The following is a 26,406-nucleotide window of genomic DNA, read 5'->3' on the forward strand; positions in this document are numbered from 1 at the left end:
TTCCAGGAAAAATAAAAGAATGGATAATTCGTATTTATCCAATTGGAGACCTCCAGACTTTTAGATTCATACATTGCAACACCTTACCAAGATGCTTGAGGGATATATCACTCCCCTTTTTATGGGGTATGTTGATAAATATATTAAAAATTTGAAACCGGAAGATCTAAGTCTTTCACTGTGGGGAGGAGATGTGGTACTTCAAAATTTGGAGCTCAACCTGGATGTTTTGCAAAAGGTAAGAAAATGTAATCATTACATCAAATAACACAGCATGTCAACTAATGCTCGTCGCTCTAGCTGATCCCTTACGAATCGTTGTATAATTTTCTCTTTTTGAATTTATATGACCAAAGTAAAAAATCAGGTGCCCAAAAAAAAACTTTCAATTTCCATCTATACAAAGGTTTTAATCTATATTGGAATCGTTTTTTATAGGAACTAAATCTTCCAGTGACTTTTCTAAGTGGAAAGATTCACAAACTACAACTTCACGTACCATGGACGAGACTGATTTACGAACCAGTTGTTGTCACAATCAAAACAATGGAATTTATTATCAAATTAAATGATTCAGGTGCACAAGCAGAGCCTGAAAAAACTGATGTAGAAACAGAAAATCAAACCCAAAACAAAATGGATCAGACGACAACGCCATCAGAAGATTTACCACCTGGTTATGTTCAAAGTCTACTTAATAAAGTTGTCAACAACATTTGTTTCAAAGTTGAAAACGTCATCATCAAATACGTGGAAGATGACATTGTCTTCTCGTTGAATGCAAAATCTGTTGATTATTTTTGTGTTGATTCAGACTGGAAAGCTGCGTTCATTGATTTGGTGCAGCCAGAACTGTTACTTAGAAGGATGTGTACTATTACTGATCTAACAATTTGTTTGGATCAAAGAACCACTAGTGGGAAAATCGATTTATACCAAGACCCTGTACTATACAAATGTAGCCTCACAAGTCGAATTGTGATGAGACACCGCTCTGTCAATAGTACTAAACCTATCGAGCAGAAGTTTGATGTTTCCTGTGAAAGTTTGGATTTCTCTTTGGCTGATCTTCAAATTCCAATGGTATTAAGGCTTATCAAACTTGTTATTGGTTTATTTTATGGTACTCTTGATCTTCCTGGTTGCAATTTTAAGAAACACTCAGCCCCTATTGCTATTGAAAAACAGAAGAATGCTTCAAATAAAAGTTTGGTTGCGCTCACTGAGAGTAAAGAGATTAGCGCCAATGACAGTTGGTCTTCTTGGGCATGGTCTATGTTACCAGTAGCTTCCGACGGTCCTTCAGAACAAAGCTTTGAAGAAAACATAACTTCATTTGGACTCTTCATCAAACAAGTCAACTTGACTTTAAAAAGGACAAGCTTCTTACCAAACATGCTTTCTGGCCAGCGAATTGAGTTTTCACCTGTTATGGGATTTGAGCTAAATGGATGTAATTTAAACTTCACGTCAATCGGGGACAGTATTGTCAATGTTAATCTTGGCCTTAAAATGTTGACAGGTTTTCTGTTTGGAAAAAATTGTTTGTGTGCAATGGATGGTATAAAAGTAGCCGAAATCTCAGAAGATTCAAATCTAGAGGTTTGTATTTTTTTCTATTATTGGACTGAGGTTAGCTGAGCTTGCACATCTGACTATAAAATGTGGAGGCAGGGTGTAAAGTACGGGAATACCGGTGTACGGGCCTAGAATTTCTCAAATACAAGTCAAAACTATCCAACGAGTACCGGAATCCTGGAAATTTGGCCTTTCAATACCGAAAACCAGTCTTTTTTGGTCTGATAGCAGAATACCGGTCGATACTGGATTTTCAGAAGCATGCCTATAATGAAATGTTTTTATCATATTCTTTTTACATTTTGAGTATTTCATATTCTTCCTTCATTTTAGCACGAACTTTTCTTGAAGATTGGTGTCGAGTCATCACAAGATTATTTAAAGGGCTCATTGTTTGAGAACAAAGAAATAAACGTCAACGAAAACCCTCCTACATCAGAGGAAGCTGAGAAGGAAAATTCGCTAACAACAGAAGAATCAAACCAGCCTCCTGAAGATCAACAACAAGAAGAAGAAGGGGAGGAAACAAATGAATCTTTATCCAAAACAAAATTTTCGGCTGACGCCAGATATCTTGTCCAACAATCGCGTTCACCACAAGAAAACGAATGCATATTCTTCAATTATTTTTATGAGATGAAACTTCCAATACCAACAAATGAAGACAATGAGAATATCTTTTTATTTCCAAACACAGTGGAAAAGATTGAAGAGATCTCTGAAAAGAAAGTCGTTCTGAATTCTTGTCAAAGCGTCATTTCGACATCTTTGATTCATTCTTTGGAATGGTTGAGTGGAATCCTTGATACCAAACTTCCTCAAAGAAAAGGTTATCATTTGATGTTTTTTTTATTACTTCAAAAACCTGCACCCCTTCTTCTTTATGATGAGTACAAAGCCTATTATTTAAATTGTAGCTTTTTAAATAAATAGTTTTTTTGTGCTCTTGTCGTGAGTAAGAAATGCCCACAAACATAAGTAGGTCTTGTAGGATGGAGAGTCTGTTCTATCTTGCTCAAGTCTTCAACGTAAGCGATCGTAAAACTTTATTATTGTCATATTTCAGCATATTTTCATAACAGTTTTTATGAAACTCAGTCAAACCTCTTTTTTTTCATTTAGAAAAACAGACAATATTCTTAGATCCTTTCGTCTTGGAGCAACTACAATCTGGGAATTTCCTTTCCCGAAAAACATCTATCGAATTGCAGAATATCTCCATTTATGTTTTGACCAAAGACCATGAGAAAAAGCAGAAGTCAAAGAAACACCTGGTATGTATTAAACTTGAGCATGGCGTTCTAAATCTATGTTGCTCCAAACCATCCAGGCCTGTAGATTTAGAACGCCATGAATTGGAGAGAATTTAGGAAGTCGATTTATTCTGTGCTACATACAAGGACTTCAATAAGAATATTCTCCGACGTTACGGTTTAGCATCGCTTCAGTATGATGTTCGTTATTGATAGGAACTGTTCGTTTTGGTTTCGTAAACGTTTCAGGGCAAGAAAGGAGCAGTTCCGTTCCGATGATAATAGTTGAATGTCATTATTTCGATCCGCTTTCCTTTGTAACGTCTTCTTTTTTGACGTTTCGCAATCTTTGGGTGTCCACACAGTGTTTCGGAACCGTTTCAGATATTCACCCTGTTGTTTTCTTTATTTTCAGGATGAGAGGGAATCAATTTGTTTTGAACTTTCCAAATGTTCATTTGTCAACACAGAGCCAATGTACACTTTGGAATTGAGGACACTATTAGAGAAAGGGAAAATCTTGAAATTGATGCAATCAAGCAGTTTTGATACTAACATTTATGTAGAGGTCAGAATCTTTTTTATCCTTTTATTTAAAAAAACACTTTGATTCCACTTTGATTTTTGTGACGTCGAAAAATCAAATATTTGAACTGTGCACATTCGAAAAAGTCGCAAAGTGGAATAATAATAACAATAATAATAACGATATATTTGACAGTATCTCCAAAGTTTTACAATTGGCTCTTCACCTGGAAATTGAGTATGATAAATATATATGTAGCGTATAAAAAATATGATGTTCATTAAAAATACTGAGACCGGTTGTTACTAGAGACTAGAAGGCTAAAAGTTGGTAAAGCCAAGTACGTTCGATCAAATACCGTTGTAGAGTAATATGAGCTTGGCAAAAGTAGACTAAGTGAACGTAGTGGTTAGTGCAAGACCGGTGTAAAACCAAAGTTTGAATTTAGATTAAGCATAGAATACTACAAAATTGATACAACTATTGATAACAACTAATAGAACTAATTCCTCCATGGACAGTGAAATAAAGTACGACCAGACCAGGACGCTAGGTAGGCTGTTAGATCTAGGAAATTAGTAGAGTAAATACGATTGATGAGGTGTGTAAGAGTAACACAAGAGTATGACTTGGAATTGTCCAGGAGTAGTGAATATATAAAATATCATTAGAATAACTCAAGACTAATTAAAATCAAATAATTAAACAAATAGGGGATAGTTGCTCTAAAGAATAATGACCGGAGTGTATCTACTGCTACTGGCTACGGAATAGGGATAAGTTAATCAATACGATGGAAAATGACTAAGAGATACAAGGCGTTAAAGGATTTGGAGTTAGATGTGGCAACGTCCCAGCTCAAAACGATAAGCAATATAAAAAAAAATACTAAATAATGAAATATTTATTAAAAGTGAGAAAGTATGTTGTTATATAGTTGACGATCGTAAAGAATAGCAGAGTTGGTTATCACAAGGTTAAAACTCTCGCAAGTCTAATATTAAGTTATCAACAGGATAGTTATTGTTAAATTGGAATCAAGTCATGAGCAGAGTAAAATCCCAAGGAAATAGCTGGACTTTGAGATTCAAGACATGAAAATACTTTAAATTCATACAAGGCTCCTAGCGAGACCTTGATCCAAGAAATGCCTTTTAGTTTCACTACAAAATATATTATAATCTAATTCATCCCGACATTTTTGGGGAAGTCCATTGAATATACGCGAAGAGTCGTATTCAAAACTACCCATGATAATATTCGGACGAGCCAACATTGTGCCAGCGCGAACAGGGTTTCTCAAACCTTCTCGAGGTGTCATTTTTTCCGTCGGAAGGAAAGTTGGCCAGTTATTAGAGTTAATGGATTTCCATGCAAGTTTAGCCATGCTAAATTCTGCTCTCTCGCGTATTGGTAGCCATTTCAGCGAGATCACGTCTGATACGTTTGAGTAGCGGCTTCTCACGAAACTGGCGGTTGCGTTTTGTATCCGCTGCATCTGCTGGATGAGGTAGGATGGTGTGTTAATGAAAAGAGCATTGCCGTAGTCAAGCTGGCTCAATACAAGCGATTCTGCAAGCTGCTCCCGTAGATGGTAAGGTAGGTAGCGCTTGATACGACAAAGTGACTTGAGTGTACCATATGCTTTAGACGTAGCTTTTTTTATATGAGCGTTCCATTTCATATCCTCACTAAACGTTATACCGAGGAGTTTGAATGTTTTGACACGTTCGATGGTTTTTTCGTCAAGCGATTTTATCTCGTATTCAAACTGGTGTCGTCTGGCCATTTGTTGTGTCGAAAATAGCACGGTTTTCGTCTTTTTCGAATTAAATAGAAGATTCTGGGTTTTCGACCATCTCTGGAGATCTTTGATGTCGTTGTCGATTTTTTCAATGCACTCTACGAGGTGTTGGGGTCTTGTATCGTCTGCATATTGCATACACTCCGCATCAGTATTTTTTGACATGTCATGAACGTAGATATTAAATAGGACAGGGCCGAGGATACTTCCTTGGGGAACACCATTTAGTACGGTTAGTCTGTTCGATTCCTTGTCATTGATCTGTACGAATTGTAGACGGTTTGATAGGTAACTTGCCATTAGTAGCAATGCAGACTTTGAAAAGTTAAGTTTGTGAAGCTTTTCAATCATTATTTCGAAATCGACTGTGTCAAATGCTTTCGAGAAATCAGCCATCACAGAAAGAGTGACTTCACCACTATCCATCGCCTTGATGATATCACTCTTGATTTTCATACATGTTGTGATCGTACAGTGTCCTTTTCGAAATCCAGATTGGTGGTTGGATAGAAGTTTACGGGATTCGATGTGATCGACCATTTGAAGCATTAGAATTCTTTCGTATACTTTTGAAAAGATTGGGAGAATGGATATTGGTCGGTAATCTGACGGTTCACTTGGTTCATCGACTTTCGGAATAGGCGTGATCTTCGAGATTTTCCATTGGTTAGGAAAAACGTTCTCCTCGATTGCAGTGTTTTTTATGTGACAAATTGGACTGGTGATTTCGTTAATACAAAGTTTTAAGAATTTCGAAGGTATCTTATCTTGTCCGGTGGAGCAATCATTACGGAGTGAGAGGATTGCTTTTCTTACGCCCGAGTAGGTGGTTTTAGAGAAGCTGAATGTGTTCTGATTATCAGGAAGTGTATCAATCAAGTTTCGCAATATGGAATAGACAATAATGCGTGGAAAAAATGCCGTGGCGTCTAGTATGGACTTATTTGAGCATTGTTTTTGTGAAATACTCCTGAATACTCAGATAATTTACTTTAAATACGAAATATAAAAATCAACAAACTACTTTACGTATTGGAATGGAATTTTCACTTTGATAGTACTGCCTTGGGTTATCAAAAACATTACATGTCCTCTCTTTTTTTGTCGAAGGAATCAAGTCACTCTTTTTCTTCTATTCTATAGGCTACAGGTTTACAAAGTGGTATAAGCGTCATCAACCTCGATTCTTTTGATGCTTCCACTATACCAATGCTTCAGCCGTTCAATTTTCAACTGCAGTGTACTTTATCTTTGCTGCAAGAAAATAGGTTTGTGTTTTTTTAATATTGAATATGGCATAGTTTTAATCCGTCAGTATTAATAATTTCTATCCTGGCTAAGTTTGTCACTTGGATGTTTTCTTTTACTTTGGGTGCTTTATTGATTAGCTAAGTAATAAAACTGATAGCGTATAGGTTAGATATAAAATTCATAATACTGTAGGCCTTCTCATAAACATTTCCAAGGTGATTAAATCCCTTGAGTCTTCAAGTGACATTTTTATAAATAGAGTAAACTTCTTATGAATTCCTCTGGGAATCAATTACCATAGCAACACTTTGAAAACTAGGTAAGCGTTGCTCGTGACTCAATTTACGAAAAAAGCTATTTGCACCAGATCTTTAATGACAAACTATCCATCTTTTTCTCAGGGAAGTGCAACTGGCAACAATGCGTTCACAAATTGCCATCAACACAGATGAAATAGAGCTGTTGTTTACCAAACTTCAAATGTTACTTTATCAAAATGTTGCGCTCTCTTGGTTAAATGGAAATGCAAATTCGGTTGTTGACGTCTTGACAAACAACATTTTCAACACAAAACGTAATCCATTATTTTGACTTATTTCTACTTAGTTATGACCATTTAAATTCAAAAATCTCTTCTCAAAAAGTGCACAAATACGTCAAAAAAGGGTGATTTGTCATGTCTTGGCAGCAGGTTTTAGGGGCCCCTAAGAATTCAGGTGACCCCTAAGATTTAGGTAACTCCTGGTTGCCAAATATTTTAGGTGACCCCTAAACCAATGGCACGTCAAATTTTTTCGAAATCCTTTCAAACAATCAAACAAATACAGCAGTTAGTTTAGCTTATTGCTAAATAGAATAAATGCCCTAAGAAATAAGAGATAAACTAAGTAATGAAGGTTCATGCCAGATTATCAAGGTTTTGTAAGTCAGGGTGCAAATCCCTTGCCAGACAGATTGTTTATCTAAGTAAATGCAACAGGATTAAAGAATTTTTTATAGATCAGTGTCGTAGGAAGCATTTTTATATTAGGGAGGCTGAAGTTTAGTGACACCGCAAGGGCCAACCATGGTTTGGCCCAAGGGGAAAAATTTTGAAAATTTGAGCTCTAGATTGCTTGAAAATGCACTCAAAACATGCACTTTTAAGACAATTATGACAAATTAAAAAAGAAAAACTTTGCATCCAGCCGTGTTTGTTCGATTTGATTATCTCTTTCTTCCTTGTCTTTTGTTTCAATCAAACGGACACGCATTTTTACGATGTAATTAACTTTTCTATTGAGTATTAAAAGATACCGGTAAGAATTTGCAAGTAAAATTACTTTAGGCGTACAAACTTTCGCGAGCAGAAACTTTCGCGATTTTCGCGATTATGCTCGCGAAAAATCCTTGACAAAATAGAAAATCTGTAAAACTTCAAACTTTGAATAAAATATAACTTTTATGGCACTTTTTAGCCTGTTAAAAGACTAATAAGTATCAAAGGACAAATGTTTCAAGCCAATCCAAGAAGTATTTGTCCCTCAAAGCCATTTTTTCATGTGAAAAATTCTCAATTTTACGTCTCGATTCGCAAAAGTTTATGCTCGCAAAAAGTATTTTTCCGTTAAATTCGCGAAAGTAAATGTCGTGAATTTCGCGATTTTTCGTCCTCGCGAAAATTTCTGCTCGCGAAAGTTTGTACGCCTAAAGTAACAATTAACTTTATGGAAAAGAAATAATATTGGAATATACCAGCATATCTAAACCGGGTGGGCGTGCGGGTTGAACTCTCATTTTACTGATATATGACACATTAATAAAAAAAGCGGTACTTTATACAGTCGGTCTCTCGACAGATCCACTTTGTTAGCGATGATAAATTCATTTGATCTTACGAGGCGCTGATGACTGTATCCTTTTCCTTACATTTCAGCAACTGATTCAAGTTTGATGCGAGTGAAACTCCTTCATCTATCGGCAAACCTCGTTGACTTGACCAGCCTGTATTGTATGGATGTTTGTCTGGGCGAAATTAATATGGATCTCTTCGTTGGTAAATATTGTTATCCCATATCGATATCTTATTGTCGATTCAAATTTAGTCCAATTTTAATCCGTCAATCGTGTGCTTAGTTCCAAGAGTTGGCGCTGACTTAAGGCCGGTCTCCACTTTCACGCCATATGAGCGAAAACTTTTTGATGTTTTTGTAAGGTCATTGGTCGGATGAAAAATGAAGCAATTCCGTTGGTTGAAATTGACGTAACGGATGAAAAAAGTAGAACTTCCTTCAACTTTTTTTTGTTCATGCGAAACTTTTTTATGACGTAATCTTTTTTCAGGCAAAAAAGGTTAAGAAAAAAACTGTCGCCTATTTCGCGCGAAAGTGGAGACCGGCCTTTAATGCCAACAATTGATTCTAATAATCAATCTACCAGCATGAATTGGACCCTGACAGACGAAATTTGATCTCTTCTATTTCTAAAATTCATCCTAAAAAGTGGTGAAAAAGACCCAAAGTAGATACTGTCATTCAAACCAAAGAAAAAGCAAACACAAGTATCGCAACTATAGATTCGTTAAAATTATCAAAGGCCTTATTTCTGTCTTCAGACCACCAGACCAGAGGAGATGCAACACCAATATTCCACATCCCTACTGACACCCACAAGCTGAGTGATATCAGAGAATGGCATTTTCCCAATGGATCAAATACCGAACAGAGTCCCGATCAATATGCTGTCCAAATCAAGATGCAATATCAAAAGGAAAAAGGTCTGTGTTTGCTGAATTGTACTGTGCCGTAAGTTTAAACAAAGCGCCCATCGGTGTTAAAGCTATGTCATATTTAAGTCTTTTATTGTCGACTCAAATAAAATCTGCAATCTGGTTGGTTCAAAGGAGTAAAATTAAAATAATATATAAATTGAGGAAAAGATACTGTTGCACGGTCACTGACACCTGAAGCTGTGGTATGGTTCAAAGTGTGTTTTGAGATTTTTGAAGACAAAAAAATTTTACAGGGGAAAATTATGACATAATTAAAATAGAAAATTAGAATTTTAATTTTATTATTGACGCAAACTTTAGTTGGCGAGGCAGTAATTTTAACTAGTGTTGACGGATTTTTCTGCTAAAGTTTCCGCCAAAGCTAGTCATTGCCAAAATCAGTTCCCCTAAGGTAATTTCTTTCTTTGTTGTTCAGGTCCTGAAGCTCAATTTTTGTTTATGAATGTTAACGGTTTTGCATTGAATTTTGATTACTCGCTATACAAATGGTTATCGTTTGCTCCTACTAACATTCCACCAACATCGAAGACTTCATTCGTGGTGCGCAGGAAAACAACAAGTTCGCTTTCTTCGACAACTCCGAGAAGAGCCAAATCATATGCTAGAGGTACTTTTTCTTATTTTCTATTAGCTATTAGTAAAATGACAAAACGTTAGTAAAATGTAAACAATGCGCAAACGACGTGTCGTAAAACAAAACAATTTAAAATCACTCGTCATAAAAAAGAAACAATTAAAAAAATCGAAATGCTTTGATTTTTTATTTTAATATTTGTTTTGATTTCGTTTTCGTATCACACTCTATACAGGTTGTTTTAGATTTCATATCTACTTTGATCTTGATTATTAGCATAGTGAGAAAAAATTATTAAAATATAGTCCCAATGCAATAAGATAGATGACAGATAAAAAAATTCACTCCATTTAAGAATTAGTGAATAAGTTGTTCTTTCAGAAAAATGAACTAAAAATAAGGGTGTGGTGGTTAGTAATCCTGTAACCGACCATCCAATAAAAGCAGGTTAAGCCGCTACACCCAAAAGAGCAACATGAAGATCAATCTGTGAAGTTCATCAACTTGCTGTACTGTGGTGTGTTTGCCAGTCACTTGCCTGCCTCGCACTGCAGGAGTTGAACATTAAAACTTCCAGCCTAGTGGTGTCGCGAGCCTCGGGCTAAAATGCCAGCGAAAAAGTACAAATTTAAAGACCTTAACATCGTCACACAAAATGTTAGAGGACTTAAATCAACGACAAAGAAACATGTATTGTTCAGTCAATTCATCGCTCGAAATTTATTCGCAATGTGTCTACAAGAGACATGGACTAGTGATTTCAAGAACTTGGAATACAAACAATGTATGCTATTGACCAATGGACGACCCGTATCGGAAGTCACCAGTAAACGAGGACAAGAGGGAGTTGGAATCGTTCTCAGTCGAGACGCCGTGTTAGCTTGGAAAGCAGCAGGTTCAGAAACCCATGTTGATCTCGGTTCACGAATCATTGCTATACGATTGTTATTGAAAGATGCCAGAGGAAAGGATATCGGTATATTTCTCGTATCAGCCTATTCACCTATTGGAGTGGCAAAAGAAGATGTTTGGAGTGAATATTTGAATAAACTCGATATTATTATGAGTAGAAAGCGTAACTCGGACGTTCTTATAATCGGATGCGATTGGAACTCAAGTTTGGGAACTTCTTATCGAGACAGTGAATCTATGTATAAAAACTCAATTGGGAAGTTCGGTTTAACACACAGAAATCTCTCGGGAATACGTTTCATGACCTTCTTAGAATCTCGTAACCTTCTTGCGTTATCTACCTACTACCGTAAGAAATCATATACAACATGGACCAACCCGCGTTCGAAGCTTCCTCATCAAATAGGTCTGGTCTGCTGAAAGTTTTGCCAAAAAAAGGAGACCTTAGTCTACCCGGCAACTATCGTGGCATCATGCTTTTGGAAGTTGCTTACAAAATCCTTGCCATACTTATCCATGATCGTTTACAGCCACTTGTCGAATCTCTAGACCATGAAGCACAATGTGGCTTCCGCTCAGGAAGGGGTTGTTTAGACGCTATTTTTGCTGTGAATATGGCTATGAAAAAGCGTAGAGAACATAGTAAAGAAACATGGATTTTGTTCCTTGACTTAGTCAAGGCCTTTGACCGAGTCCCGAGAGATATGTTGTGGGAAGTGTTAGAAAAATTTGGCGCACCCATCAAGTTAATTCGACTGATAAAATCACTTCATGATAATTTCAAAGTAGATTTTGAAATAGAAAATTGCAAGCATTCAATCAACTGCACCATCGGAGTTAAACAAGGGGACATTCTTGGGCCTGTACTCTTCGTTGTTTACATAGCCGCTATAATGATCATTTGGCGTAAACTACACAATCGACCTCTTTGTATGTTCAGAACCAAGAAGGATTTCTGTATGACAGGGAGACGAGTTACTGCCTCCGGAATCGATTTCGACTTCCCTGACTCAGAGTACGCAGATGATACAGCCGTGTTGTTCGAATCCCGCATCGATCTCGTCATCTTCATTCCTCTACTGCTTGATCATTTCAATCGCTTTGGAATGGAAGTTCATGTTGGTGATATATCTTTACCCAATAAACCATCAAAAACTGAAATATTGTTTGTTTCTGCTCCAGTCAAATCGTATCACGATTCTAATACGTTTGACAATACGAATCTAACATCAATCGACTTGGGAGATGGGAAATTTATACCCGTAACCGACCGCTTTTGCTATCTTGGTAGAATCATGTCACGCGATTGTACAGACAATCTTGATATTACTAACCGTATCAAAAGAGCTAGCAATGCTTTTGGCGCTCTAAGAAAATCGATTTTCTCCAATGCAAATGTCTCCAATAAAGTCAAGGCATCTGTTTATGAAAGCTTAGTACTTCCGATTGCTCTTTACGGATCAGAATCATGGAGTCTTACAGAGAAGTTATTCAATCTTTTACGTATGTTCCATCGTAGTTGTGTCAGAGCAATGTGTAGAGTTAATATGTTACATGTCAGGCGATATAGAATCTCAAATGAGGAGTTGTTGAATCGCATTGGCTTGTTGTCTATTGATAGTTACATCACGAAAAGGCAGCTCTCATGGGCAGGGCATGTTGCTAGAATGAATTTTGATCGTCTTCCACGGAAAATGTTATCGTCATGGGTAAGGTGTAACCGCCCAAGTGGTTCACCTGAATTTACTTATGGCCGTGGTTTGAAAAAGTGTATGAATAAGGCTAATGTGCCTGTAATTAATTGGTTTGATTTGGCGCAAGATAGAATTGGCTGGAAAAGAATGGTGAATGGTATTGTTGTAATATGATATTATCTTGGTTGTTTTAGTAATCTAATATTTATTATGCTACTAGTACTTTTTCTTCCTTTGGCTGGCGCTATGATTTCCTAGGACTATTTTATTTCAATATATCTTAGATCTAGGCCGATTCCTTTTGCATTAGGACGGATCACTCTCTCACTCTCTCCCAATGCAATAACTAAGTGAGAACAAAAATGTACCAAAATCTGACTCATTGCAGACTTGGTAGCTCATTGAGCAATGAGAACTCTTTGATTTCTAAAACAATGATATACTTACAATTTTCCAATTTCAGTTCGGACAGGCTCGACAACTTCTCCTTCGCACCATTCTAAAGATTCGAAAGATTTTCAAAAAGAAATCCAACCTACCTCTTCCAACAAAGAAAGTTCTTTCGAAAAAATGTTGGTGGAAAAGATAAATACTTGGAAATGCTTCCAAATCAAGGTACGTCAAAGGTTTTGTTTTTAACTTAATTTACAAACTTTTTCACATTGGATTGACTCAGATGTGGAGCAAGATTGGTCAGAAAGAGGAAAAGAAAAACATACCTCTGGCGATATAACGTTAGTTCCTAGCGGGGGAGGGACTATATTTTATGTTTAAGTAATGTTTTGTAATATATGTCCGTAGTGTACACGTGTTTTTGTTTCAATAAAGAAAAAAAAAAAAAAAAAACAACATTTTTTTGCTTATATCAGCATAATATAACAATAGGCAGACACTGTCCTTATATGAAATATGTGTCTGATATGAAACGAGAACACTTATGTAAAAAGAAAACCTTTAAAACTTATTCAACTCACAAAGGAATCGTGTACAATTGAACCACTAATCTCTAACTAATTGACTGGATTGGACTTCCAATAATAACGGAGGTGATATTTAGCTTTTGAGCTGACATGATCGCCATTTTCTTTCATTTCTGGTTGTCAACCACGGGATTCGAATGTTTTAAATTTTAAACGCTCTAAAATTAAACGTTAAATAGAAAACAGTATGGCCTTCATAGACTACAAAACTAGCATACAATGCTGGACAAAAGGTTGGTAGACTTCTGCAATATTTGCAAAATACTTCAATATCGATCAAAAACAAGTTCCCAAGAGGCTTTGAAAGTCACCCACTGCAGTCTAACCGCAAGGGCAAACCACAAGGGCTTGATTAACTGGCTTACACCAGTATCAAAACGCTGATTTTTTGCTTGTGGTTCCCTCAAAAGCAATTCAAAAGCAATGCAACGACTTCAAAAGTGTTTTTCTTAACTTCCATCCCCTTTCAGACACATAGAAGAGTCATTTTGCTCTATTTCTCATCATTTTTCACTGAAATTTCATTTGTCTACAACCTTTTGTCCGGCATTGTATACTTCCACTGGAAATCTGTGAGTAGTTGGCCTATCTAGTGAATAAAAGAATAAGATATCTGTAATTCAGACCAAAAAGAACTTTTTATTTTTACTTACTGAATCTTATTTTATGGTTTCTAGGTATCAATCGAATCTGGTGTTTTGGTTTTTCCTGAGAAAGCGTGGAATAAAGGTAACAACATTTTATTTAGAACGCATCGGTTGCAATGACGAAATTTTTATTGATATTATTTGCCTCATCCTGATTATGAAAGCCGAAACAGTAAGTCGTAGCAGCAGTGTATCCAAAGTAGTTCAAATATCGGACGGTCAATTTGTCGTTCATAAAAAATGAATTCAATTAAGAAGACTCAAATTATCTTACCAAAATCGGATCGTTTCAATTTGGGCTACTTTCAACTTTCGTTCAACTTCTCAATCAATTGATTATTTTTATCGTTAATTTTTAGGTTGCTCTCTAAACAATGGTGTCATATCGCTAGTGCGTTCATCCATCAATGCTCAAAATCCAATACAAAACTCTGTTCTCATCTTATGTACTCCTTGTATCACATTGTCAAGCTCCCAGTTGGATCAACGTCTCTACGAAGAGCCTTTCCCATGTACGTCTAATACCGCGACAGCAGATACACTGCCCTGGACAATTACACTGGACAATTTCAGCATGTTTACTTTCCTACCGAACCAGAAAAAAGGAAATTACATTTGCAAACCACTGTCATGTAAAGTTTTCCTTGCTGCGTCATCTAATGAAAAATCAACGGGTAGGAATACAGCTGTTTTCATGAACAGTGACAAACAACTTACAAGCTCGTTGGCACATGAAGGCAAAGTGTTGAATATTGGTTTTGTGATTCATGCAGATTGCACCAGTTGTGAAATTTTCCTCAGTAAACCACAAGTACGTTTATCATGAATTTTTGCCTGTAAGATTTTCTTTATTCTTGTTTTACCATTATGATGGAACCAGCAGGGCTTGCCCCCATCTTCATTCATTTAGTTTAAGGTTTATTCCACTAAAGAGCTATCAATCAGTCTAAGAAGCTTCTTTATTTCCAGTTTGGGTAATTCATGATGATGAACTTTTGCTGATTTGACATGAAATCTGTTTTTTTAGATTTCGCTAGTATCGACTACCACACTTAACATCTACGAGTCATTTGTTCGCTTCCAACCAGTTAACATCCACCAGAACGACCAAGGGGACATAAGATTACGTGAAGATAAATCTTCCATACACGAAATGGACACAACACTCAGTGTCTCTTCTGCTTCGACAAATGATTTTCCCGATAACTTTAGCATGATGACAGATTCATCTGTGTTCTCAAAGAAGGTAGGCATTTCTGGACATTTGATCGTTTATGATAAAAGATTCTCTTCGCTTAATAGTTGACGTCGTTACACGATTCTTTTATAAAAACGACCAAAATCTTTTGATGCCTTCGGGTTCTTAACTTTTTGAGTTTTAAGCCTAAAAATGTTCTTAATAAGTTCTTACTTTCACCGTTTTTTGAGTATTTTTGTCCGTTCTCCTAAAAGTCGGGTGTTTTAGAGTCTGCAAAGCCTTAAAATATTGTTGTATCCACTGAAGCCTCATGTCCTGATATAGTTCGTTCTTATACAAAAAATTGTATTGTCGAATTTCTCTGATCTTCGAATTCGAAGTCTCATCGCCTTTTATTGCTGTGTTTGTTTGTTTGTCCAGAAAATCTATCACCATCTGGTTTCAGTGGTTTTTAAAAGGGTATGAGAGAAGAATGTTAAAAAATCATTTGTTTGGTAACGGTTAATATATTGGTCAGATACATAATATCATTTGTATTCACCTTTGTCTCTTTTATACAGAGTGTCACAAAGGAAGTTTCATTTTCACTTTGGATACAATTCACCATTCCTAAAGTGAAATTATCAATGTCTAGCAACTTTGAAATGTCTGGTTGGTGTTATCATTTGATCTCTGACCTGGATGAATTGACTTTCGCTTTCGATTACCAAGACACAACGTTGGAACTGACCAATAAGATTTCTTCACTTTTAGTATACTATTCTGCTGAAAGGTAACTGCGAGACTTTTTTGAGTTTTAGCTCACAAGTTTTCAGCACTTTCAATTTTTATGTTTTATCAAGAAATCTTTTTTATATTTTTCGATTTTTGATAAAGTTTTTGTTCCATTTTAGTTTTTTGGGTTCAGTTATAATTTTGACAAAGAACAGACAGAAAAACATAGTTTCAACCAATCAAATTTCGTACTAGCCTATTGCATTTCGATTTCGTTGTTGTGATTATTCCTGTATACATATAAACTTCTTTATAATTTTTAGCACCGACGAAACAAACCCACCATCATCAAAGAAAGGCATCATTTTTTGTCAAAAAGAAAAATCGGAGGCTTCACACTCCAAATCATTCCTTTCATTGACTTACCGCCGCTCTAAACACCATTTGACGCCCACGCCCACCTCCACCCACAGCAAGCTCGAGGACACAGACCTTAAATGGACATTCTTCGGTCCAATAGAAGACTCGATATCAAAACAAGAACTCGAAATCTTCATTCAATCTTTTGATCTTGTCTTGATTGCTAACCCAATCATTTCAACAATGCATATTTTCGTCAGCTCATTGAAAACCTTCCTGGATCGATACCAGAACATCCGAACACCTACACTTAAAGAACCATCAGATCGACCACACTTCGCCAGCAACTACATCAATGTCTGGCCCATCATCAACATCAAATGTGGAGATATTCGGCTCATTGCCCCTTCCCAGCATATCACCTCGCTTTCCAAAGATGAGCTGGTTCTACTCTTACATTTTCAAGCAATCGGGATTTCATCCCAACCCATTAATCCGATTCGGAAAACGGTTGTCAATAGAAACTATTATAAACGTTTGAAAGAAATGTATCGGGATTCGTTGAAAAAGAAGAAGCTGTGGAATGTTCAATATCAGTTGGATATCACCAATGTTGGTCTGTGTACAACTAACTGGAAGTCGGTGCAATTGACAATGTCAGATGATATTGTACCAACAACCAGTCAAAATCCAGCAGTTGAATGGAACACTCAAGCAAGGTATACAGTTGTTGTCGTCTACCCCCCTACCTCAAGTCAATATTTCTGTTTATTCGAACAAACCCTTAAACTTAAAAGTGTGAACAGTTTCATGTGATTTAGAGAGAGTTATAGAAGAGTTATATACACTGAAGAAGATGCAAACTAGCGACTAACCATGACAATCTGTGATAAAAACCCAATATACATTAAGGAAGAAAGAAATAAAAAAAAAGTAAAAAACAAAAGGAATGCACAAGACACAAAAGGAAGTGATAAGTTGAAGACCGAAATCTGAGATCAGGTGCGGTACCTTGAGTAAGCATCTCCTGCCACTCTAGAGTCACCTGTTAGCTTAACAAGAAGAAAGAAATTAAAACATAGGCACAAGTAGATTTAAGTACAACAGAAAAGGAAAGGTTGAAAAGTCGGCCTAGAACCCGGTTTGGCGTCCTGTGCCCGAGCGGCCGCCTGTAAAGTTACGGGTTAACAACCCTAGCCTTCACATGTGCAATTTTACTACTCAGTTTTAGTTTACTTGCTATTCAACCTATCATATCTTGTTATAAAAACACTTACTGATTGTGATAGTAGCTCTTGCTAATTGAACCACAAGTCAATCGGGTTATTTGGTTATTTTTTTGTTATATAAGATTTTGTGACATTTCACTTTTAGTACTCACGCACCACGGTTGACAGCTATCTTTGTTGGTTTCGATTTGAATGCAACATTCGCTCCTTCCATTCTCACTTTCCATGGCAATAAGGTAACGTAATTCCACGTTCTTCCGAAATATTTTTACTTTCTTCTTTTGACGAGAGAACTTAAAGGACAGCATCTTATGTATCTTCTATTCTATTCTATTTCCGAGCTGGACTGACCTGAGATCAGATTGTGGTTGTTTTCTGTCCACCACACTGAAGCTTTAAAGGAATGGGTGAAAACATAACAATCTGACGAATATACAATCTCGAAATCGTAAGAACCGCGTTCGTCTAAAAGGACTGGGGATGACAAAAAAGTTGCGTGATTGTGTTTATGAATAGGGCGCCGTATCAGTTTTTGACTTTCTGGCGCACAACAAGATTCTTGTTGTAAAATTTTGCGTGGGAGGACTATCTTCCTCAGATGTTTAATTTTTAAGCGCTTTCAGAGGTTTACCGTGTGCGTAAGAAAACTGTGAACAGCTGTTATCAGGTTAAGCTTGGCAAGGTCTTGGAATGACTACCTTTAGAATTTAAAACTATTGACTTGATTAGTACTTGTAATTTTTTTTTTTACCAGCGATAAATTAAGAACAAACAAATAAATGAAATTAATCATTCCCTTACACAGCATTTTTAAATTAAAGAAAGAGCATTTTTCGCCGCGCCGAAATACTTTTCTTTATTCTGCTTTGTCAGCCGGAGGAGACTTAGGCAAAGTAGCCCCCTCTCCTCCGGGATTAGCTAAAGAATCTTTTTCATTTATGCTCGAGGCGACATAAGTCGTTCTTTCTTTCTTTAAAAAAATGCCGTTTAAGTAAATGGTAGGAAATACGTTATGACCTTTAGAAATAATTATTTTTTATTATCTGGAAAGCAGGTGCTGGAAAAGCAGAATAAAGAATAAAATAATTTGTGCTGGATATGTGCAGATGAAAAGGGTCGGTTTTTTCTCCTTCCAAAGTTAAAAATCAGAAAATTTTAAAATAGTTTCTCTAAGGGTCGGAAAATACATGATTTTTTAGGAAAATCTTTTGATTTCGAGGGTAAAAATTGTAAAAAAGTCTAAAGGTAAGATATTTTTCAAAAATCGAAGAAAATTTTCAGAAATTTTCAAAAAAGGTCCAACCACACATATAATCCTCTTCCGTCAACCCCAGTAGTACCCCCTCCGGGCAGTTAATTTAGTTACCTTATCGGCCCTTTTTACGCCAGCCCTTATTAGGGCCGGTGTTAAAAGGGCCAAAATTTTACAATTTTTACCTAAAAGCGGCGTTATTTTTTGACCATTTTTTTACAATTTAAAGGATTTTAGGCATGATTAAATGATGAAAACTATCCGTTTTTTTACTCTATATCCAAAACTTCACGAAAATCAATGATTTTCATTGGAATTTTCGACAGTTTAATACCGAAAGATGACATTTTAATGTAAATTTTAGTTTATAATTACGGTTTTGAAGCCGGAGTAGCGATTTTTACAAGTTTTGGCGTTATTTACGGCCCAAATTGGTGTAAGCCCAAAATTAGGCTGTGGTGGAATAAGGGGCGGCGTAAAAGGGGCCGGCATTAAATTAGGGCCGGCGTAAAAAGGGCCGATAAGGTAATTTTGCCTCAATGATACCATACTAATAAAAAGAACATCGAACATCGCTGCGTTGCGTGATGTTAACATGGTGGAAAAAGCTACAATCTAATCTCCATCCCCTCTCTTCGTAAGTAGCAATGTCGAAGGGCCCGTCCATTGCTACTGGAGCCGGGTAATTTCTAGCGATTTCCAATGTTTTTCATATAAATAAATGTTCAACATTGCCAATCGTTATACTATTGTGGTATTAAGTTAATGTCTTATACTCTTTGCGATCTTTTGAAAGAATTCACTGCAATCTTCCGGAGTTTTTTGTCTTTATACATGTAAATGCAAGGGTTGGCACAACTATTGCCAAGAAAAAACACATTCGTAACTTGATAAAGGTAACCTTCATTCGTGACACCAAAGGAATAACAAGTGATGGAGAAAAAAGTGAGACTTATACACGCGAAATAGACACCGATCAACCATAGTGCACGCCGCACCAACTTGTTGGAAATACGCTCTGTTGCCAGGTTATTCGATTCTTGTTGGACAGTTGAAACGGCCATTTCCTCTACTTGTCTCCTGGATTTCTTGAAGACATGCAGTATCAGTGAACAGAATACGGGCAAAGCTATCAGAGTGATTAGAGTTCCTATGAATGAGAGAACGTTGATTGTCCAGACTAGTTCTTTGTCGACCTGAGAAGGCGTGAACGCTATCAATGGTAAAATCCAGCACATCAGTATCATGGCTCGTAATCGTTTTGCAGTTATAACATTTTCGAAAGTGCTTGGTCTTGATATCTTCAGATATTTGATCGCGGCTAACAACACGATGGTTAAAGACGAAGTCGAAGTTAAGCTTAAAACCAACATGCCGAAAAGCCTGTTGGGGAACGAGTCAAATTCGTCGAAGGTCCAAAAGTTTAACCAAGGATATCCAGGGTAAACAGTGATTGAAACCAAAGCATCACAAACAGCAAGTGATAATAAAATCAGATCAATCTCATCTCGGTCGTTTGGGTTTTGATACTTTTTATAAATACTGAGGATGGAAATGACATTCCCAATGCCACCAAAGATTGTCATGAAACCATAACAGACAGTGAAAATGATACGAAATGTAAAAGGTAAACATACTCCACACATAAAGCTGATATCCATATCTCTTGTAACACAGCTTGACAGGACTATTTGATGATTTTCCAAACCCTTTTTCAAGTGTTCGAATGTGGAAATAGTAGAGATGTTTCCCTTTTTGGCAATCAGTTGAATGTACTATTTGATGAATTTCCAGATCCTTTTTCAAGTGTTCGAATTGAAATAGTAGAGATGTGTTTCCCTTTTTGGCCATCAGTTGAATGGAACACTCAAAATCGTATTTCTACAATATAAAAGTGAAATCTCAAAATGAAATCAGGATATTCATTTTCATATTTTAATAATGTTCAAAAAAAGGGGAAGGGGGTTACATTATTTCTCGATATTGTCATTATTGCCAATCAGGACCGGTAAATTAGTCTCTTTAATATAGCACTATGGTAGATGATGGAAATTACAGTCCTTTTATTCACGATCATTTCAAAAATCTTTTCATCACCGTCTTATCATTATTATTTAGTACTTATTCGTTGTTTGGACCATATGCAAGTAATTTGTATATTCTCATTCCAGAAAATTAGTTGAACTAATAAATAAAGTCTATTCACGATAAGTGTGCGCTAAATTTAGCTTTGCTTGTTATTTGTCAACCAATGCTTCAATCTTAAAAAGTTTATAAAGAAATAGAAATAGAAATATAATTACCCCGGAATTTTACATTGTGTAAGAAATTTTTCTTATCTAAATAGATAAGACTCGATTATTCATTTTGAAACGAAAAAAATGTATACGGTGAGTGCTAAATTGATCGAGTCAAGCGAAATCAAAGAATAATGGCCGTCAAAGTAGTGAGCCAAACCAAAACGAGATTAGAAGACCAATGTGAAAAAACCTGCCTCCGGCGGTCTTTCATAACTAGACGGTGCCCGGCGTCGCACGCCGGTTAAGCTGTAGCTGAACGTACTAAAAGTCTTTTGGATGTTGTCTAAACCTAAGATACATCATATCTTCCTTCGTTTCGAGCGTAAAACTCCTACTCTTCGGGCTATGAGCACTGCTCTTGTTTTGAATATTGAAATTCTCCAGATAAATCGCATGCGCACTGAGGTTTTAATGAAATAATAGAGAGTTTCGAAACCTAAGCCAATCAGCTGTGTTTTAAACATTCTTTTATTTAAAATCTCTATTGATAAACATCTTTTGTGAATGTTGTCTATTATGTTTAAACCTATTAATAAGCAATTCCCGGTGGGGGTCACTAATGGCCGCCTATAGCAGTGCCTATAGACCAAGAGTAAGGCCTAAAAGCCTGGATCTGTCTATTCTGTCTAAACCAGGCTCTATCCGATCTATCAATCAAAACAAACTTATCGAGAACAATCGAAAACGAAAGTGAGACACAGAAAACAGACATACAGACTAGCTGCTATTAATATATAGAGAAAAGTTTACAATCTAAACCTTACAAGGATTAGATTGGCCATAGAGCTTCAAAAAATACTTGGCTGTCTTTATTATTGGAAGTCCTATGACAATTGCAATCTCACATATTCTCTGAAATAGATTTTTTGCAAAACTGATCAATAGTTAAATTTCTATCTGATATGACTCGCTCCAAAAGCAACCACGTCTTCTCGAAGTGTCATCATTAAACATATAAGCTGTTTTAATGAGCGTTTATTAGTCATTCGAATGGCCTTTAAGTGTACTGTATTTGGACTGTTGATATCTGATGAAAGTACTGACATTACGAGTCCCACACAATTTATGTAGGTCTTCGTTATCAATGACTAATTGAAAGTCATTATTGGGCTGTTCCACGAAAAAAACCATACAGAGGGTGGACCTGGGTGGTCGAACCTTTTCAAGTCAAAAAAAATTATTAAAAATGTGTGGATAATCCCTGGAAAATGGCAAAATTTGCAAAAATACCCATTGGAAAAATTCTTTTCGTACCTTAAAGCGAGGGTGGACAAACTAATATTAGTCTCTTAACCCCTGGAAATTTTGAAATAACTTTTTACCCCCTTGGAACACCCCCTGGAAATTCTTCTCAGATTACCCTCTGGGAATGTTTACCCCCATGTATGGATATGAAATGATTCCATTTCTTTTATCCATACATACCCATTGTCAGTGCCCACTTGTTTGAAGCCATTTCGAAACATGCGTCTCAAAAATGTTCTTTACGTAATGTCTAAACCTGTTCAATTGACTTGTGCTTAGACACCAATACTGACATGTATATGTCAGGCGACTTCGTACAAAACAATCCAGGAAAGAAACACGAGTTCGTTTAAGTTTACGTGGAACTTTTTGCAGGAGATTTGATAATTCAGCAAATTTTACACAAGCTAATTAAATACGTTGACTTACTTCACTATCTCCTGTGCTGGGTTCTTTACAGTTCATGTAGGGCCCGAGGTATCGAATCACGTTGACATTTTTTCAAATTAAAACCTTTGAGGTTGACAATAGACGGTATCTTTGAAAATTCTTAACAGGGCAATTCGCGAAAGTTTATACTCACGAAAAATTCTCAAAAAAATTGGTAATCTATAAAACCTCGAAATCGAAATGAATATCTTTTTTTTTCTCAGATGGAGTTCATTACGTCATCAGCTGTCGAGTTTCATTCTCCGAGGCCCATCGAGTTTCATATCAACACATTACAGGTAAAAAAAAATTCTACGATTAAGTTTGATGTGATGAAAAGTAAAATTAATTTTACAGTTGAGTCTCTATAACTCGAACCCACACGGGGGTTAAAAGCTAAGGAAATTTCAAGTTATGGAGAAACGTTTACGAGGCATTGTTAACCAAAGGGACAAGAAAACTTTTTATACTTAAGGAGAATCGAGTAATAGAGGTTCGAATTAAAGAGACTCCCGTATATGGATTATACTTCGAAGCTTTAGGACAAAGGTATTTGACTTTTTCTTTACTAGTAACCATGGTCTGTTGGTAAAATTTTCTTTCTTTTCAGTTGACATTGGGCTATTCCAGAAATAGTCTGTACCCGTTTTTTGAATGATAGAATCCAGCATGGTCAGTAAAATCGGGTTGAAAATAATCCAAGGGGGTCCTGAAAAATGGGAAAAAATCACTTTAAATCTCCTCAACATAGGCGGTACAAATTTTTTATGGATTAGCACATTTTACCCTTTAAAAGGCAAACAGCTCATTATTTATCTTCATTTATACCTAGGTTAACTTGATAATGCAATTATTGGCGCAAAGTGGTTTCATCGTTAAAGACATCTCAAGCCTCTTCACTGAAACTTCGCCAACAAAACCTCTTCAACTCCAAAGTCCAACACAAAAAACTTCCCCACAAAGAACCATGAAAAAGGAATCTTCATTGGTGGAGAGTCCGCCGCCTGTCGAGCTCTTTGGATCTATCTCGAACATTTCACTGGATGTGTACTCCAAAGACGATCTTGGCAACACCTTCCCCATTCTATGGATGAATCTGATTCAACCAAATTGCTCCTTGAATACTGTTGAGAATCTCAATTGTAGTTTGACAATCCAGAATGTCAATATTCTAATCTCCAAGAAACCAGCTGATGAGGTTTCAAAAGATCAACCTTTTCCGAGTCAAGAGGATTATGACCAAAGCCTTGTATCTTGTACTGAACTGCCGACACATTCGCACCTTCCTGCTCCGTTCCTTAAAACCTCTCTCGTCCTCTCATCTTCGGGTGATTTAGATTTTAAGGTGTCCGTGGGAAGGTTTTTACTGGTCAACCTGGAAGTATCTACCTTTAAAACCGTCAACAAACTGCTAAAAATGATTCCAGAGCTGAACTCAGGTGTATCTCAGATTTTACCTGTCGAAGAACCAAAGACTACGAAGAAATCACCGGCAACTTCACTTAAACTGAGGAAAGTTCTGTTCGAAACTAAAGGACTACATGTGGTTTATTCCAGTACTGAGAATATCTCTTTAAAGACAGGCTGGCATGAATTGAATATGGAAGGAACCTTAGGTTACAATGGAGATGGTGGCGAAATGAAAGAGATTTCATCAGAAGTGCATTGGAGTGGCCTGTTTCTTTCCACAAAACTGAATAATGATGAGATGAATTTGTTATCTCCTCTTCAAATGAAAATTAATTCCCAATTGCAATTCTCAAGGTAGGTGATTCACTCATTTACTCTTTCAGTACTGCCCATCCTTGATTGATGAATGATTCTTTCGGCTGCCAGTTATTTTGATCGAGGACAAGAGCTTTCCACCGTATAGACCTATTTCGCTTTAACAAGAGCCGAGTTAATTGCGTTTACACCGTGGTTTTGAAATATATCAATTTGATTACTGAAGGAGTTAATGTTGGTCGAAGTTAATGATAATAAAGTTCTTACTTACTGGTATCCTTCTAAAGTGCTTTTTCGGTAACTGTGAGTTTTTTGTCACTTTTTTACAACCTCTACCACCACAGGGATAGACCACCAATGATTTCCATATCTTTGGTATGCGGGTTAATCGAATTCAACATTTACCAAGAGTTTGTGGAAATTTTCGAACAACTCAACACTGGAATGAAAATGCTACTACCAACCATGTATCCGCAATCTAAAGCCGATTCCTCTTCTGCTGCTGAGAAACCCGTCGTTGTCAGCAACGTCGGTGGAGATGATGAGAAGGGAGATTGCGTTGAGAATGTCACCGTTGATGACTTAAGGAACGGCTCCTTTGAATATATTCTCGTTGAAGGTAAGGAATATTCTTTCGCAATTTCCACGATTCTACATACTGACAATGTCTGTCTGCGCCTCTTTGTTTTTTTTTGTCTCCATCTTCGTCTTTGACTATTGTAAAACTTTTTTTATTGGATGATTATTTGGAGGTGTCCTTTTTGGTGTTTTGGGACGAATTTTCGCCAAAACGACGTGGCAACCAGGAAAAATCTAAAATATTCGGATTATTATAGGGTGTAAACTTAAGGATCCATGGTATCTTTTCTAGGAAACAATGTCCGAAAGTTTAATGATTTGAAATTAATTATTTGAAATTTGAATTTGTGAGACAAAAGGCAAAATGTAACTAGTCGAAAGTTGGGTGAAAATTGAAGTATTTTTGGAAGCCGAAACAAAAAGAAAATTGTCGTTGTTTCATCCCTTCATTCTTTATTCTTTCTAGACGGTATCGAGCGAACGCCTTGTGAAATGCAAGTAACATTTTCAAGTGAACTTGATCTTGTGGCTCCTGTCATGACTTGGTGTTATAATGAACCTCGTGTCATCACTCAACTCGTCTCATTACCAGTCCCTTTTCACATTCCAAGGGATTTGACGGACCAATCAGATACTGCTATTCTCGAGGTATGAATTGGTTCCAAATTATTATGGATTTTTCAATTCTCTAAATAACTAGCTGAAAGATCTGAAGACCATGATGATTGAATTGAGTTGAAAATCATGGTTTTTGCGCTGGGATAAAAAGGCATGAGTGTTAAAATGAAGAATGATTTACGTCTTTTTTAAACACTTTCAAGAATCCATTCACATTGACTTATAGTAGGGGGCCAAGCCTGGGGTTCCGTGACATTTTTTCTACGACCTAGTCATTTTTAGTCACGGGACCCAAGGCTTTGCCCCCTACTATTAGACTTGATATTCTTTGGTTAGCAACGGCCTCGTTAACCCATTTGAAGACAGTATTCGAACACACGCACATTGCTGTTTCGTCTGACTCAACAGTCATTCCCAATCTGCTAAAGCAACCTAGAAATGAATATTTCATGATTTCAGGTGGATTGCTGCGTCCAATATTTCAACGAAATACAAGAAGAGTTTGTGACATGCGGAACGTTTTGTCTTTCTGAAAACAACTCTTCATCCATTATTTTGTGTGATGAGAAAATGCTACCAAACACAACACATTATCAATCCATTCTGTGGCGTATTGTTATTGCCACTGCTGCTAATAGTTCAAGGTAAAAATATACTTATTCTCAAATTAAGGAGGAAGCAATTATTGATAGTTCAACTTTTTCCTATATATTTACGCACGGAAAATTTTGAAACTTTGTAAGATCATTGTCATAGGCCCAATCAGAG

The 26,406-nt window shown here is 36.6% G+C and overlaps 2 protein-coding genes across 2 annotated transcripts in view; both read left to right on the plus strand.

Annotated features, from left to right (window-relative positions):
* The first annotated feature begins 4 nt into the window (after positions 1–4).
* On the plus strand, positions 5–24,131 carry LOC136810336 (intermembrane lipid transfer protein VPS13B-like). The gene is made up of 20 exons (XM_067066893.1): positions 5–238; positions 439–1,602; positions 1,912–2,407; positions 2,701–2,852; positions 3,247–3,399; positions 6,305–6,429; positions 6,814–6,986; positions 8,328–8,447; positions 9,006–9,167; positions 9,598–9,789; positions 12,826–12,977; positions 14,020–14,071; positions 14,349–14,800; positions 15,017–15,235; positions 15,748–15,959; positions 16,225–16,980; positions 17,636–17,726; positions 22,941–23,015; positions 23,549–24,067; positions 24,099–24,131. The coding sequence occupies exons 1-20, from the start codon at positions 92–94 to the stop codon at positions 24,129–24,131; spliced, it is 5,445 nt and encodes a 1,814-aa protein (XP_066922994.1). The 5' UTR covers positions 5–91.
* Positions 24,113–26,406, plus strand: part of LOC136810216 (intermembrane lipid transfer protein VPS13B-like) — a 30,964-nt gene continuing 28,670 nt past the window's right edge. The window contains exons 1-4 of the mRNA XM_067066785.1: positions 24,113–24,480; positions 24,786–25,060; positions 25,487–25,668; positions 26,098–26,282. Of these exons, the coding sequence (XP_066922886.1) occupies positions 24,134–24,480; positions 24,786–25,060; positions 25,487–25,668; positions 26,098–26,282 (989 nt within the window). The 5' untranslated portion in view covers positions 24,113–24,133. The remainder of the gene's footprint in view (positions 24,481–24,785; positions 25,061–25,486; positions 25,669–26,097; positions 26,283–26,406) is intronic.

Source organism: Clytia hemisphaerica, unplaced genomic scaffold (assembly GCF_902728285.1).
Source record: "Clytia hemisphaerica strain Z4C2 unplaced genomic scaffold, Clytia hemisphaerica genome assembly, whole genome shotgun sequence".
In the NCBI taxonomy this organism is placed as follows: domain Eukaryota; kingdom Metazoa; phylum Cnidaria; class Hydrozoa; order Leptothecata; family Clytiidae; genus Clytia; species Clytia hemisphaerica.